The 14,693-nt window shown below is 35.0% G+C and overlaps 1 protein-coding gene across 7 annotated transcripts in view; it reads right to left on the bottom strand.

Moving 5' to 3' along the window:
* The window catches only part of SHPRH (SNF2 histone linker PHD RING helicase), a 93,038-nt gene that overhangs the window by 67,814 nt on the left and 10,531 nt on the right, over window positions 1–14,693 (bottom strand). For 6 of the 7 annotated variants that reach the window (XR_013441062.1, XM_036087722.2, XM_078054612.1 and 3 more), the window contains exons 4-11: window positions 12,617–12,835; window positions 9,988–10,066; window positions 9,187–9,337; window positions 8,043–8,151; window positions 7,142–7,398; window positions 4,748–5,410; window positions 2,191–2,442; window positions 1,281–1,359 (exon numbers count right to left, since the gene is read on the bottom strand). Coding sequence is in view for 6 of the 7 variants with exons in the window: in XM_036087722.2 (XP_035943615.1) it covers window positions 1,281–1,359; window positions 2,191–2,442; window positions 4,748–5,410; window positions 7,142–7,398; window positions 8,043–8,151; window positions 9,187–9,337; window positions 9,988–10,066; window positions 12,617–12,835 (1,809 nt within the window). In the remaining variant the exon portion in view is untranslated. Of the gene's footprint in view, window positions 1–1,280; window positions 1,360–2,190; window positions 2,443–4,747; window positions 5,411–7,141; window positions 7,399–8,042; window positions 8,152–9,186; window positions 9,338–9,987; window positions 10,067–12,616; window positions 12,836–14,693 lie in introns of those variants that run through there. The other variant, XM_036087727.2, reaches the window with a different exon arrangement.

Raw genomic sequence — 14,693 nt, 5'->3', positions numbered from 1 at the left:
AGATCTTATTAACAACTAAACATCTATAATTCGGCCAATTTCCAAATGTAATAGCAGACCACTAAATTTGGCCTTTTATTAATTAGCTTGATACTATCGTATAAATAGATATCTTAATGTAATTTACTAAAATTATACAAATATTTAAATACATACTTAAAATCTTCCTAGAAAACATTTTGCCCCTAAAAATAATCATCAAAAAATAATTGTTTTTCAGATCATGGTAATGAACATTGATATTCTGAAAACAATGTACAAAAACCTGAATTTTCAGAAAGATTTTTTTTAAAGAAAGACAAGTTTTAAGGATGAACATTTGTTCAGGACTTCAAGAATATCTATGTTTTATAATTACATTTTAATGACAGCTTTTCTGAAAATTTATTATGTAAAACATTTAATAAAACTTTTACTTTTAAATATTCACAACTTGAATAAAATTTGTAAAAATGCAGTGTCTGCTCTTTAGAAAAATAAGTTATATGAGTGAGATGAATGTAGAAGCATGAGTTATAATGTGTGGGGGGGGTGGGGAGAACTCAACACAATGTAAACGTCCAAGAGGAATAGTTGAAGGAATGATGGTGTAAGCATAAGGAGTGATATTATAAAGCTATGGATACTTTATAACTTCTATAATTTTTTTTAAAGATTTTATTTATTTATTTGACAGACACAGCGAGAGAGGGAACACAAGCAGGGGGAGTGGGAGAGGGAGAAGCAAGCTTCCTGCGGAGCAGGGAGCCCGACGCAGGGCTCGATCCCAGGACCCCGGGATCATGACCTGAGCCGAAGGCAGACACCCAATGACCGAGCCACCCAGGCGCCCCATAACTTTTATAATTAATAAAATTGTGATCCCACTACTTATGGATCAGCCAATGAAAATTATGATCTTTATTTTTATGGATACAGCCAATTGAAATTAATTCCTTTTCCCTCTCCTCTCTTTCTTTCTTGTTAGGTTTTCTCTGTTTTCTACCTACCGCTTTGGAACTCTGAGTTCAACTGAGACCTGCATCTCCACTGCTGAGGAGGGCACAATGACTGTTCGAATTAGGACTATGGGACTACTCACTGTGTATCTCTCCTCATAAATAAAAACAAAAACCACCTAATTCCATTTAAATAGACAAATGCTTGAAACCACTAGGAGTGAAATACAAATATATTGTACAATCACTTAAGTAAGGATTTCAACAAAGGTAAAACATACTTGTTCTTCAGAAAAGCAAGCTTTTCAAATACACGCAAAATGTGAGGAAAGCACACATTACCCTCCAGTCCTCTCTGCACTGGAGTACCACTGATGCACCAGCGATTAATCCCACTCAAGCGCTGAGCCATTTCTGCAGCCTAATGAAAGAGAAATATGAAATAAAAAAGAAAAGAAAAAAAAGGAAAAATCAGGAATATGTTTACTCCTGAGAACAGCCCATGACAAGCTATGCTCAGGTCAGACACATTCGCTCTTATTCAATAGTTATCACACTCAAATTTGAACATCAAACTCAATGGGTCATCTTCTAGCACAGTGGCTCTTGTTAGTAGCAGGCTGCCATGTGCCCTCCCCAAAAGAGGAAGGGTAGTTCAAGTTCGTGTAGAATGAAAATCTACAATCTACATGACACATACCCTAAGCCACCCCATCCTTCAGATGTGAACAATGTACTAACAGATGAGATTCATAAATTGAGTTCAGGTTACAAACTGGCCAAAGATGGAATAAAGATATATGACGAACAAAGGCTGAATCAATACTCCCTTTAAAGTAGCATGGTCTGTTATGATATGGTCTCTCTGATAAAAAACTGCCGAAGTTAACTTTGGCCCAAAGCTATCAGAGCCTACAATGATGAGCTTTCCACTTAGCAGAAATGCTGATAAAAGTCCCTAAACAGAGTTTACTTTCCTCTGCACCACACATAAACTTCCATCTTATTCAAATACACACAGCCATTGCATATAGAGTAATAATTCACATAGTACCAAAATAATTCCTAAGGGTTATGTAGTTCACGGCACAAGAAAAAAACAAATGTCGTGAGTTTAACAGCCAACTTTTGACCAATATCAATACTGTGGGTCAATTTCACTTAAATTACTAAATTTTTTATGGACAGCTTCCCCAATCTCTTTCCTCTTTTTTCTTCCCCAGTGCTCAAAAGATTTTGCAAAAATTCTCACCTTTACAGCAGGACATTCAACCATCTGGGCTTCATCAAGGCAGATCCTCCACCACTCCACAGCTACTAGGGGGCTGGGAATGGCCATATAGCGCTTCTGGTTCCGTAAGCGACGCCCATCCTCACTATTGCTGTGTGGGATATCTACATAGTTTAGTTCTGAACGAAGGACATCGTAGGTAATGATAACTATATCCTGTTCAGCCAAAAAATGAGGTTGTAAAAAACCATCTTTCTTCACTCCTTGGTATACCTAGGAAATAATCAGCACAGACACAATTACTGCAGAAAGGCTCATCAAAAATAACTAAAATATTCATTCTTTTATATCCTTACTGAGCCCTTTCTATTTGTTTAGTACCAAACATGCTATGAGATACATTCCACACATGCCTAGAAAAGATACATTTCAGGGTGAAAGACCAATGACATAAGCCATGTGAAAGGAAATATAACAGAAGTAAAAACGGTAGCACAGTGGAAAGACGAATGCTGGAACTGAGAAGGTAAATTCAGAGAGGAGTGAAAATTTGAGGTGGATCTTGAAAAACATTTAGGAGTTCTCCCAGGTTTGAGCAACGGTAGGCAGGTAGGCAGGTAGATGCAAAAGCACAAAGGTACGAAGAAGTAGAACAATAAGAGCTATAATTTACTGAATGCCTTTTATGTTGCAGACACTATGCTGAGCTTTATCTCCTATCTTCAGGAACAATCTTGTTAGTAGTTATTACTCCTATCCCACACGTAAGAAACATGAAGTTTCTTGCTCAAAACTGGCAGAGCCTAGATTCAAACCAAGGTTTATCTACCCCACAAAACAGAGCTCCTCAATGGCAAAGATGATGTTTTACTTATTACTGTACTCTCTCTCCATGTCTATGATAGTAGCAGAAACATGGAAAACCTTAAATTACATTTGTGTGGAAAGAAAGAAAGAATAATAAAGGGAGTGAAGAATACTAACATTACTCAACAAAATGGGTTTGGAGGGAACATACCTCAACATAGCGAAGGCCATATATGACAAACCCACAGCTAACATCATACTCAATGGTTAAAAACTGAAAGCTTTCCCTCTAGGGTCAAGAATAAGACAATGATGTCTGTCCTTACTGTTTTTATTCAACATAGTACTGAAAGTCCTAGCTATAGCAATCTGATGAGAAAAAGAAATAAAAGGCACTCAAACTGATTCAAATTCGTAAGAAAGAAGTCTAACTGTCATTATTATCAGATGACATAATAGTATACATATAAAAAACCCTAAAGATTCCACCTAAAAACTATCAGAACCAATTAGTGAATTCAGTAAAGTTGCAGGATATAAAATTAATATACAGAAATCTGTTGCACTTCTATACACTAATAAAAAAGTAACGGAAAGAGAAATTAGGAAAATGATCCCATTTATAGTTATACCAAAAAGAAAAAAATACTAGGAATAAATTTAACCGAGGAGGTGAAAAACCTGTACCTGAAAACTATTAAGACACTGATGACAGAAACTGAAGATGTGGTATATACATATATACAGTGGAATATTAGTTGAAAAACGAATGAGATCTTGCCATTTGTGACAACATGGGCCTAGAGGTATTAGCCTCAATGAAGTCAGTCAGAGAGAGAAAGATAAATCCCATACTTTACTTGTATGTGGAACCCTAAAAAACCAAATGAACAAACATAAAACAGTATAAATACAAAGAACAAACTGTTGGCTGCCAGAGTAGAGGGAATTGAGGGAGTGGGTGATACAGGTGAAGAGAATTAAGAAGTACAGACTTCTAGTTACAAGATAAATAAGTCACAGGGATGAAAAGTATAGCATAGGTAATACAGTCAATAATATTGTAATAACGTTGCATGGTGACTGATGGTAACTACACTTATGGTGAGCATAGTGTAATATACAGAATTGTCAATTCACTGTTATATACCTGAAATTAATAAAACATTGTATGTCAACTATACGTCAACAACAACAAAAAGAGAATACTAACATTAGTAAATTACAATGTACTGTGTACCGGCACTTTAGCAAATCATTTAACTTTCACAGTAAGTCTGTGAGGGGGTACTATTTTTAGAACTTAGCAGAGTTCCTAGTACATTATAGGTGCTCAATAAGTATTTGTTGAATGAGTAAATTCTTATTTTACAGATGAGGTAACTGAAGCTTCAGAGACCGATTCTGGAGCTGAGGGGTAGAGATCAGACAAGTAGCGACTGTTACACAATGCTGCCTTTGGACTGTACTTCTGTCTGAGAGCATAAATGCGCGTATGAAGCCTTTTTTGTTTATTTACATGATGAATTTTTTTCAAAAGCTTTCACATCTTTTCACTCTAAGTGCTTTAACTTCTGAACTTCTGATGTCAGACAAGAATACAGAATCTGTTTTATTTCTTATTCTCAATTTCCTCTTCAAGTTCTGATTTCATATTATCTCATTAAGTTAATTTTTGGGATAAACAACAGTGACAAAGATTCTAAAAATTACCACAAGGAAGCAACAATTGCCATTTTCCTATCCCTTTCAAGAGCCCAAACTGCCTTACCAGGACTCGAAGAGATGACGACCTCACATGCCTGTTGATTTCGTCCACCCACTGATGACAGATGGAACTGGGTGAGATGATCAGAGTTGCTCTGGTTGATACCGGCTCCATCGCAACAAGGCAGTGGGGGCAGTAAAAAGGTTTAATCTTCAGATTCTTCTCTTCATAATTCACACATTTTGCATGTTGCCACAGGTGGCATTTCAGGCACTGAACACGAGGTTTACGGTCTACCTGGTCAAGTTCACCACATATGCACTCAAAGCGATAATCAGAGGAATTAGAGGGACTCATGACCGTAGACTGGGGCACGTCACCATCAGCAGAGTTTAGAGATTCAGCTTGGTCCTCTGCTGCATGTTCTTGCTTTCCTTCAAAGATACATGTACTTTTAGATGTGGTAACATCAGTAATTCCAGAGTCACTGGTAGCTGGACAGTGATCTTGTGAATTAAGATTGATGTTAGGCTGACCTTTTCCCTTTTTTGTGGATGGAACAGGCTTTTTCCTGAATTTACTCCGATTTTTCCGAGCCTTATAGTAATAATAGTAAGGATCATCATCATCATCATCAGATGTGTTTGAGGGCAAGTATTCAGAATCTGTGTCTTTGCTCCCTGATTTTCTGGATTCTTTCTGAATTTTCCTTGGACTCCCTACTGCCTATGAAAAATATTATTTAATTAATTTATTTCAATATAACTACATTTCTGAAATTAAATTCCCAACCTTATTTATGAGTTTCCATAAAAATCCAATCACCACTCTTTGCTATCATTTTTCCAGGGGCGAATCATTCCTGATCAGTGGCTTTCAATCTGCCCTCTATATGTACGTCTAAAAAGGAAGGCTCTACTACTATGTAAGTAAAATTTGAAGAGAATAAAAATTAGAAAGATATGGAGCTACTAATATTTTGACATTAACCTCTTATAATTTATAGTCTGTCTTAATCAATTAAAGACTAGTAATTTATAATACATAAATATACACACTAGGGCCATTATACACATACCAAATACTAATACATAGCATTTAAAGAAAGTGAAAACTAATCTACTAGTTACTGCAATTAGCAAATAAATTCCTTCTTTGTCCTTTCTGTGTCCCCTCCTGAAATTATTTACTGGATGCCAATTTTGTGCCAGGCATAATGTTAGATGCTGGGGATAGAAATATGAGGACTATTTAGCTCCTGGTCTCCAAGGGGGTCTGTTGGAAACGGAAGAACATAGAAAGTGAAATGATGGTACAGGAATGTGTAAGGGGGATATATAACAGAGGGGCTGTGATGGGGAGGTAGGTGCCCCTTTAATTTTTTTAAAGTTAGTTAGTTTATTTATTTATGGTAATCTCTATACCCAACGTGGGGCCTGAACTCATGATCCCCGAGATCAAGAGTCACATGCTGTTCTGACAGAGCCAGCCAAGTGCCCCCTTTACCTGATTTATGTATGCATAGCTATCGTAAGATGATGATATGGGAAAAATGAGAATTTACATAAAAAACTGAAAATGTATATAAAGAGCTAAGCAAATATAAGGTATCTGATATTTTTAAACTATAGAACAATGCCTGGGTGGCTCAGTCAGTTAAGTGTCTGCCTTCAGCTCAGGTCATGATCCCAGGGTCCTGGGATTGAGCCCCACATTGGGCTCCTTGCTCAGCAGGGAGCCTGCTTCTCCCTCTGCCTGCCGCTCTCCCTGCTTGTGCCCTCTCTTTCTCTAACAAATAAATAAAATCTTAAAAAAACAAACAAAGAACTATAGGACAGATTTTTTACCTGCTGACAACAGCATGATGAAAATAGAGTTGTTTTACTTACTTTTTCCTCTTTAAAAAATATATTCTTTTTTTAAAAGATTTTATTTATTTGAGAAATATATATATATATATATTTTAAAGATTTTATTTATTTATTTGACAGAGAGAGAGCGAGAGCAGGAACACAAGCAGGGGGAGTGGGAGAGGGAGAAGCAGGTCTCCTGCTGAGCAAGGAGCCCAAAGCGGGACTTGATCCCAGGACCCTGCGATCATGACCTGAACCGAAGGCAGACGCTTAACGACTGAGCCACCCAGGTGCCTGAGAAATATATTCTTTAGAGTTATTTTAAACTTTGTAATATGCGTAACCCACTAATATAATTCACTCAGCAAATATTTATTGAGTATTTGCTATGGGCCAAGCACTCCTCTCTGCGTTTAGTAAACAAAATAATGTTTCTCCTCTGATGAAACTTATATTCACGAAGTAGAAAAGATAAGTCACAGCCATATGTGATTTTCTTGGTTTGTTTTTTACCTTCAGTCTCTAAGAGTCTCCGTATCAAGTGGGATCTGTCAATGCCTTCCATAAGGCATCCCATACAGCAACTTAACAAATGTTCTGTTACCTGCTTTTTTGTTTTATCATATATATCCTCTTCCTTGTAATTCTTCCCCAGTGTGAAAGTTCCAGAAAAACCATGGCCTTTGATCTGTTTCACAAGACCTTCAAAAATTAAACATTTCAGCATCCGTTTCAGAAGACTCCTGTTCCGCTGAACATCGTATCTATATATAGAACTGACATACTTATAGATGGAAAGGATGGACACTCCTTTTTTTCCATTCATTTCTTTCACAGCTGTCAGGATCATCACACGTGTAGCTACATGCAAAAGGATATACTAACTCAGTCAAAATAATTAAAATTAAAAAAAATAGAATGCAATTAATCTTAATATGCATTGAGAACTAAGTTAAGAAAAATAAAACAGATTTACTGAAGAAATGTTGTCTGTATACCATCATTTTGAAGAATAATAAAAATTTATCTCAACACATTAATAAATTACTGTAATGGAAATAATTTAAGGAAGAATTACTCATTAATTTGTTAATCTTATAAAGCAACTATCATTAAAAATTGTATCTTAAAAAACCTCTCCCAATTATCTATGTATATGCTACCATTAGTAAGGGAAACATTCATTTGCTAGCAGAATCTGAAGTAGCTATGCTTGATAATAAATAAAGCCTGGTTTAAACTGTAAGATAAAGAAATTCAAATATAAAAGACTGAACAAGAACTAACTAGACTAAAAAAGATTGAAGCAATCAATTGAAAGAATAAACCTTTAGTTTTGTTAAGATAACATGACCTGTAATTGACTCCATTTATACAAAGCATAAACGACTATGAAAACAATTATCTGTAACAAGATAGCTCCATTTAAGGAATAAGAACTATAACAGATGACTGTATAAAGATGAGTGTAAAAAGGTATTTTCTTTAAGAGATTTCATACTTACGGGGGCACTGAACTTTTTCTTTTGGTTCAAATTCCATATTCTGGGTTTCTGTGTTTTTTACTTTTCCTCCAGAATAATGTGATGGAATGAAATAATTCACCACTTTTCCCTGATATAAACAACATTCAGTAGTCACACAGTGTTTTGCTTTCAGTAACTGGAGTTGCTTATTAAAATTAACCCTCCTTCTATTAAGGAGATGCAAGAGAGTTGTAAAAAATGATGAGAGAAAGAGCTAAAATGCTACTCATACATACAAACCTTATTTTTTTATCTCAGGGCTTACTGCTAGCCATCACTTTTTAAAATTTTACATATTATCTTAAATTACCTAAATGTTAAGTGTGGAACTTCTGAAATTAACTTTTAAAGCCTTGTTTAAATATGGAATTAATATAGAAGTTACCGACAGTTAACTGCTATATATTCCAACTCATTTTTTTTTTTTTTAACAATGAAATAGATATTTTCTATTCCGTACTCAAATCTACAAGGTTAACTTTGCAAACCTGACCCTATCAGAAGATCACATTATCACTAAAGTTGTGAGCACAGTGGGCCCTACCGGTAATCAATTATACCCTTAACTAGTGTGTTGATTTTAGATTTGGTTATTGGAAATTATGAGCTATGAGCTGCATTTGCCTCAGTGGAGCTGTTTTTTTTTTCCCCCCATAAACTCTAAAATTTGTATTTTTAAACATAATTATATTTTGGAACAAGGACTTAGAGTTTGATTCATTTAGCAATCCAATTACTAATTATTAGATTCTATGATTTACGTATTTGTGATTTGTACAATTAAAAAAAAAATCACTCAAAAAAATTTAATGGTAATGTGGAGGCTTGTAGTACTGACCAAACATTTGAGGAAGTAACAGTACTTTGAGTTTCCCTGCCAACTAGAAGGAAGCTTGGTGACAGCATAACCCCATCCTACTTGGCCAACATCACTTACAAAAACCCTGCTAGGTCACAAACATCCTATTCTCTGTGCCCACTTGAAGTTAACTAATAACTTGTAAAAATCATTAGCCTCTGAGTAAACGGAGTTTTGGCTTAAGTGCCAAGCAAATGTTGGCCATACGATGCTTTTTGAGAACATATGTCCCCTGCTTTCTCAGCCCTACAGTACTCCTCCTACCTCAGGAAGAGTGAGAGCATCTTGTTTGACATCTTGCCGAGTATGTGTCAGAATCAGAGCCAAAACCTCCACTGTCTTTCCGAGACCCATCTCATCTGCTAAGATTCCACCAAGCAACTGTGGCCCAGCATTTGGGTAATCACGGATGATGCTAAAGGAAAAAACAAGAAAAACATATTACAGGAATGTAAGTAAAAATTATACTATTCCTAAAGAAAACTGGAAGAAATCCATAAAAGTCTAAGTTTTTTTTAAACTACATTTTAGGGTGAAACAATCTGAAACCCTAGGTCATGAATAAAAAACTGCCCGAGCTGACAACTAAGTCTGCAGAAACAGGAGTGATACTGGTAAATGCCCATCATTTTTTTCTCTTCTATAAATAACAGGAAGCATGTCTGCCTTCTTTTGTGTCTGTGAATAAAAAAGTAAGGAGGACAATAACTACCGATTCACCCATTATGTTATTATATTTAATGATTCCTAAGACTTTTATAATAGAAATTAACAAATTTAATGAAAATACAGAAATTGGCCAATACTAAAATTATAATCTCTTTAAATGTCAATAACTAAGCATCTTAAGTCTATCATATTGCATTCATTTACTGAAAAATGACAAGCACTATTAATTTCATGTTTGTCCTACCTATATAAATGGTAAAAATATGAAGTCTAACAAGACTTTAACTTAGTATTCCTTCTTAAAGTTACTGTCAAAGCTAAAGACATATGCTACCAATCTCATACAGGTTTTCATAATAATTATTTTTAACACCAAGCACATGAAGTTTGTCTTACCAGCCTGTATATGGATTGTAGTAGAGTTTCAAACCCTCAGATGTAACAATCTCACGCCATAAGAAGTGCAGGGCATTTTCTAAAGAAAAATATAACCATAAGAACAAGTTTGTTTGTCTTCCCTTCTGCCAGATAATCACATTAAAATAAAAATAAGTTAGCAGTAAGGATACCCTGGGAAGCCACATACACATGGGAAAAGGCTAGGATCTCATTCTTTTCTTCAGATATTATTCTTATGTTTATTCTTCCTTTACTTTGGACACCAATATTTTCTACATAAATAAGTGTTAAGTTAGAAAAACAAAGTGCAGCAAATCACAGAGGTTTAACAGGAAAAGAAAACTAGTACCTGTAACCAACTCCTACCCAATAAAGGAAAGTAGCTTATCCTTTATAAATCCTTCAAGAAGTTGCCTAGTTTTTTAATAAGTCAACAGACATATGCTAGTGGGCTAATACATTAACCTAAATCAGACCTAACCTTTTACATGGGTCTGAGAGTAGGAGGAAAGGCTTATTTAGCTGAGGAAAAAGTATTCTAAAACACTGAAGTACTGAGTGTATTTCAATCAAAATCTTTCACTATCCTTTCCCTTAAAATTTTAAGTTGTTTAAACCAAATGCCAAATTAGGAAGCATGTTTCTACCCACCAGTGAAACAGCAAGTAATTTTTCGTTGCCTTCTTTAGGGATTAATAGATGCACTAGGAATACAGATATATAGGGTTTATAAAATGAAAAAATTAAAAGATAAAAAGCTTCAATTTATGGGAGCCATAGGGAACATAACTATTAAATGATACATGGGATTTAGTCAAGAAAATCCATTCTGTGGAGAAAAAAGAATGCATTACTGATACATGCAGTGTGGTTGAATCTCAAAAACATGTTGAAAGAGCCGACTTCTCTCCTGCCTCAAGTGTCCATATTTTGCCATTCTATTGTTTCAAAAACAGGCAAAACTAATTTATGGTGGCAGTAGTTGCCTCCTGAAGGGGCTGAAGTAGGAGAACTGACTGGGCCACAAGGGAACTTTCTGGGGTGATGGAAATATTTCATGTCAGCACTGTAAGACAGATATAAAAGAAATAGGTAAAATCAACTTTGTCAATTTTATTTAGCTTACTATAACGAATATATTATCATTTCAATATGAAATCAATATAAAAATTATTAATGAGATATTTGGCATCCTTTTTTTGTACTATTTGAAATCTGGTATATATTTTAAACTTACAACACATAATTTGGACAGCCACTTCAAGTCTCAAGAGGCATGGGTGGCTACTGCCTTCTGAGAAAATCTAGTTCTATGTCTTAATTGGGTCACTGGTGACACAGACGCACAGATTTGTGCAAATTTATCAAACTGTGCCCTTAAGATCTGTGCATTTTATTGTAAGTTATACCTTAATAAAATTACTTAATTAAAGAAATGTTATTTCATTTTGGAGAAAAAAATAGTCCAGTCTGTGGGAAACTACAGAAACTACAAATTTCTCCAACGGATAAATTGTAAGAAAAAATACAGAACGTGAGGAGATAAAAATCTATGGATTACAGAAATTTAATAGACAACAACTAATTCCAATGTATGAACATTATTTGGTTTCAGATTTGAATAAACTGTAAGAGAGAAAGAGAAATAGAGAAACAGAAAGGGGAGAAGAAAAGAAGGGAGAGAGGGGAGAGATTTGGTGATATTAAGGAATTACTGGGTTTAAAAAGCCATTATTAAGATATGTATTTTATATCTGTTTAAAGGAACCTTTCTTTTAATAAAATAAACTGAACTATTACCAGATTAAATGATATGATATGTGAAATTATTGCTTCAAAATAATTTAGAGTATGGGATGAGGGGGAGTGGGAAGAAATAATGTTGGCTATAAATGGATATTTATTTTCCAAAATTAAAAATTAAAAAAAAATGAATTTTGTTGGATAAAAAAGTAGAAACTGGAACCTATGGGAGAAATAAGAGCTATCCATCATTAAAATAAATCTATAGAAAGAGAGTTAAATAGTCAACATTTCACTTCCTAGAATCATGCAAAAATCTCACCTTGTGCCTATCTCTTTAAAGATAATGATAAAGAAGCAGCATAAATGACCCATAAATTTACTTCTACGAAGACTCTCAATAGATAACATTTTATTCTATTATTTAGTTTGTGGAGCAAAGAAAATAAATGCAAACCTAGGAGAATTAGTAACACATTAGTCTCCCACTTTTGTAAATTTGCTTTCTGTTGCTAATATTCATCATTACTGTGAAGCCTCTTGCAGACAGACGATTAACAAGATTCCCATCTGATCAGGTTCCAAAAGCAATTCTTAGTTGGAAAGGTATGTAGAAAATGTATTAGTTTTTAAAAATTCCAATCAAGGCAGCCTTTATTTGGGCAGGAAAAATTAGTTCAAACACTTACAGATGAGGGAACCCACAAATGAATTTCTCTAGATTTCATTTTTAAAGAGTTTCTTAGACTATCATTTTGTTCACAGTAAAACCTATTTTATTTTATCTTTTCAATATGATTTGTTTAACAATGTCCCCCATCCTAACTATCTCTCACATAATCCCTCTGATCAATCTGTCTTTCTTTAAGCATCTTATACTTACCACTAGTAGGAGTGCTTCTGAAATGCTCTTGTTGTAGCATCCAATTGACAGCCTCTCTCTGGTACGGTCTCAACACAGGAATCAATGCAGGATGCTGGACATCCACTTGGATGGACTGTGTTTCTTGCTGGTGTGTTTGCTTCACAAACTGGTAGAGCTCATCAATGTCCTGTCCCTCTGGCTCACTCTCTGAATCTTCCTCATCCTCTTCCAACACATCTGCACATCCAACAATAAATGTACTCAAAACAACCCAATCCACCTTTTATAACTATAAGCAATTCTTATTCTAAGAACATATTATGCATTTTTCCATCTCTGGGGCCTTGCTCAGTGTGTTTTGGCACGGGCAGACCCTATCCTTAATTCTTCCCTGATCAAAAATCTACCTTTCAAAATAGTTCAACTTTTTCCATGGCATTTTCTTTTGTTTTCCCTGGTTAGAATTAATGTTCTTCCTCTGTGTTCATGTAATACTCTTCTACTTTGGATATAGTGATACACTGCAATCTGCCTGGCAGTGCAATCATTTATATGTATTCTTACCTTATGCACTGAACTGTTAGGCAAAGCCTGTCTTTTGTTTTTATAGCTCCTCAGAGCAGCTAGCACATGTTTTGCCCATTATAGATATTTAATAAACATTTGAATGTGACTATCTTTTGCAATTTATAAAAGGATAATTTATTTCACTTTTACATCTTAACATAAAAAAATCCATATGCAGACATAATTTTTCTATGTCTATTAAGACAAAGGTTGTTCCCATTTTATTTCTTATGCTAAAAAAGGATAGGCATTTGGTAGTAGCAGGAGCCAACTAGGAGACAAGTGCTTAAGCCATTAATACAAATTTGTAAAAAATATCAGATACAATTGTTGGGCACAACTGCCCTGTGGAAGAAGAACTGGTGCCTACTGTAACATGAAAAAAAATTCAAAATCTTGAATAAATGTACAAACCCATTTTAGCTTATGATTTATTTCTCAACTGTTCTCAAAAGGTCTATCCACTTTTACAGAACATACCTCACATGCCATAGAATGAAGACTGTACCACAAAATACATAATTTACTTTTTTCAATACAAAATATGCCACGAGATTTTCAAAATTTTATAATTTTAATTATTTATATTTATAAATTTATAATTTTTAAAATTTTATAATTAATGTCTATTTATATGTGTGGTTCTTTCAGACTTTTACTACAGTTGTGTAATCTAGTACTGATAACTCCATTGAAGTTTTCCTTTGAAATCCTTGACATTTTCCTTTGAAAAGTCCGACTTGTATTATTTTTAAAACGCAGAATAATTCTTACCATAACTTTAAAAATTCTAGATGTACTTAAAAGCATCCCTTCCAATTCTGAAACCAGAGATTTTCCTCCTTTGAAGTCTTCAACATGCAAAATGATTTACTTTTGTTAGTATTTTTTTTTTTAAATTAAGTAGGCTCCCTGTCCAACATGAGGCTTGCACTCATGACCCTGAGATCAAGAGTCACGTGCTCTACCAACTGAGTCAGCCAGGCACCCCTACTTTTATTAGTATTATGAAGCTTTGCAAAGCATGAAGAAACAACTCAACAGTCAAGCTCAGAGACTGATTTCCCAAATATTCCAGTATGAAATGTTCTGTAATTTGCACCTGAAATAATGCTGACCCACCATGAGCAGGGCTTGGAGAATTTGAGCCGTTTTTCCAGTAGTGTTGATGGGCTGCACCAAGCCATCCACACTCTCCCCTTGGGAACCAATGGCAGACAACTCTGAAGCTGCAGTCCTGACCAAGGATGCAACATCTTGCCAAGAAACAGTAGGAAAGTTAACTGGTCTTTATGGGAAGCAGGCTCTTGAGATTATTTGTCAGACTGCAAAGGAGAGGTGGAATAAAGCCAGCCAAGAATCTCTGGCCGTGACAAAATAAAAGCACAAGAATAATGCAAAAATTCCAATCAGCTCAGATCCCTTTAAATTCTATTGACTGCAAACATTTCTTGAGTACTTACTCTAAGCTAGGCACAGTATTTAGCAAAGAAAGACATGAATTAGTGGGGGCATTTCAGACATGGTT

The sequence above is a fragment of the Halichoerus grypus genome, chromosome 9, assembly GCF_964656455.1.
Source record: "Halichoerus grypus chromosome 9, mHalGry1.hap1.1, whole genome shotgun sequence".
Classification (NCBI taxonomy): domain Eukaryota; kingdom Metazoa; phylum Chordata; class Mammalia; order Carnivora; family Phocidae; genus Halichoerus; species Halichoerus grypus.
This window is presented reverse-complemented; position numbering and strand designations above follow the sequence as displayed.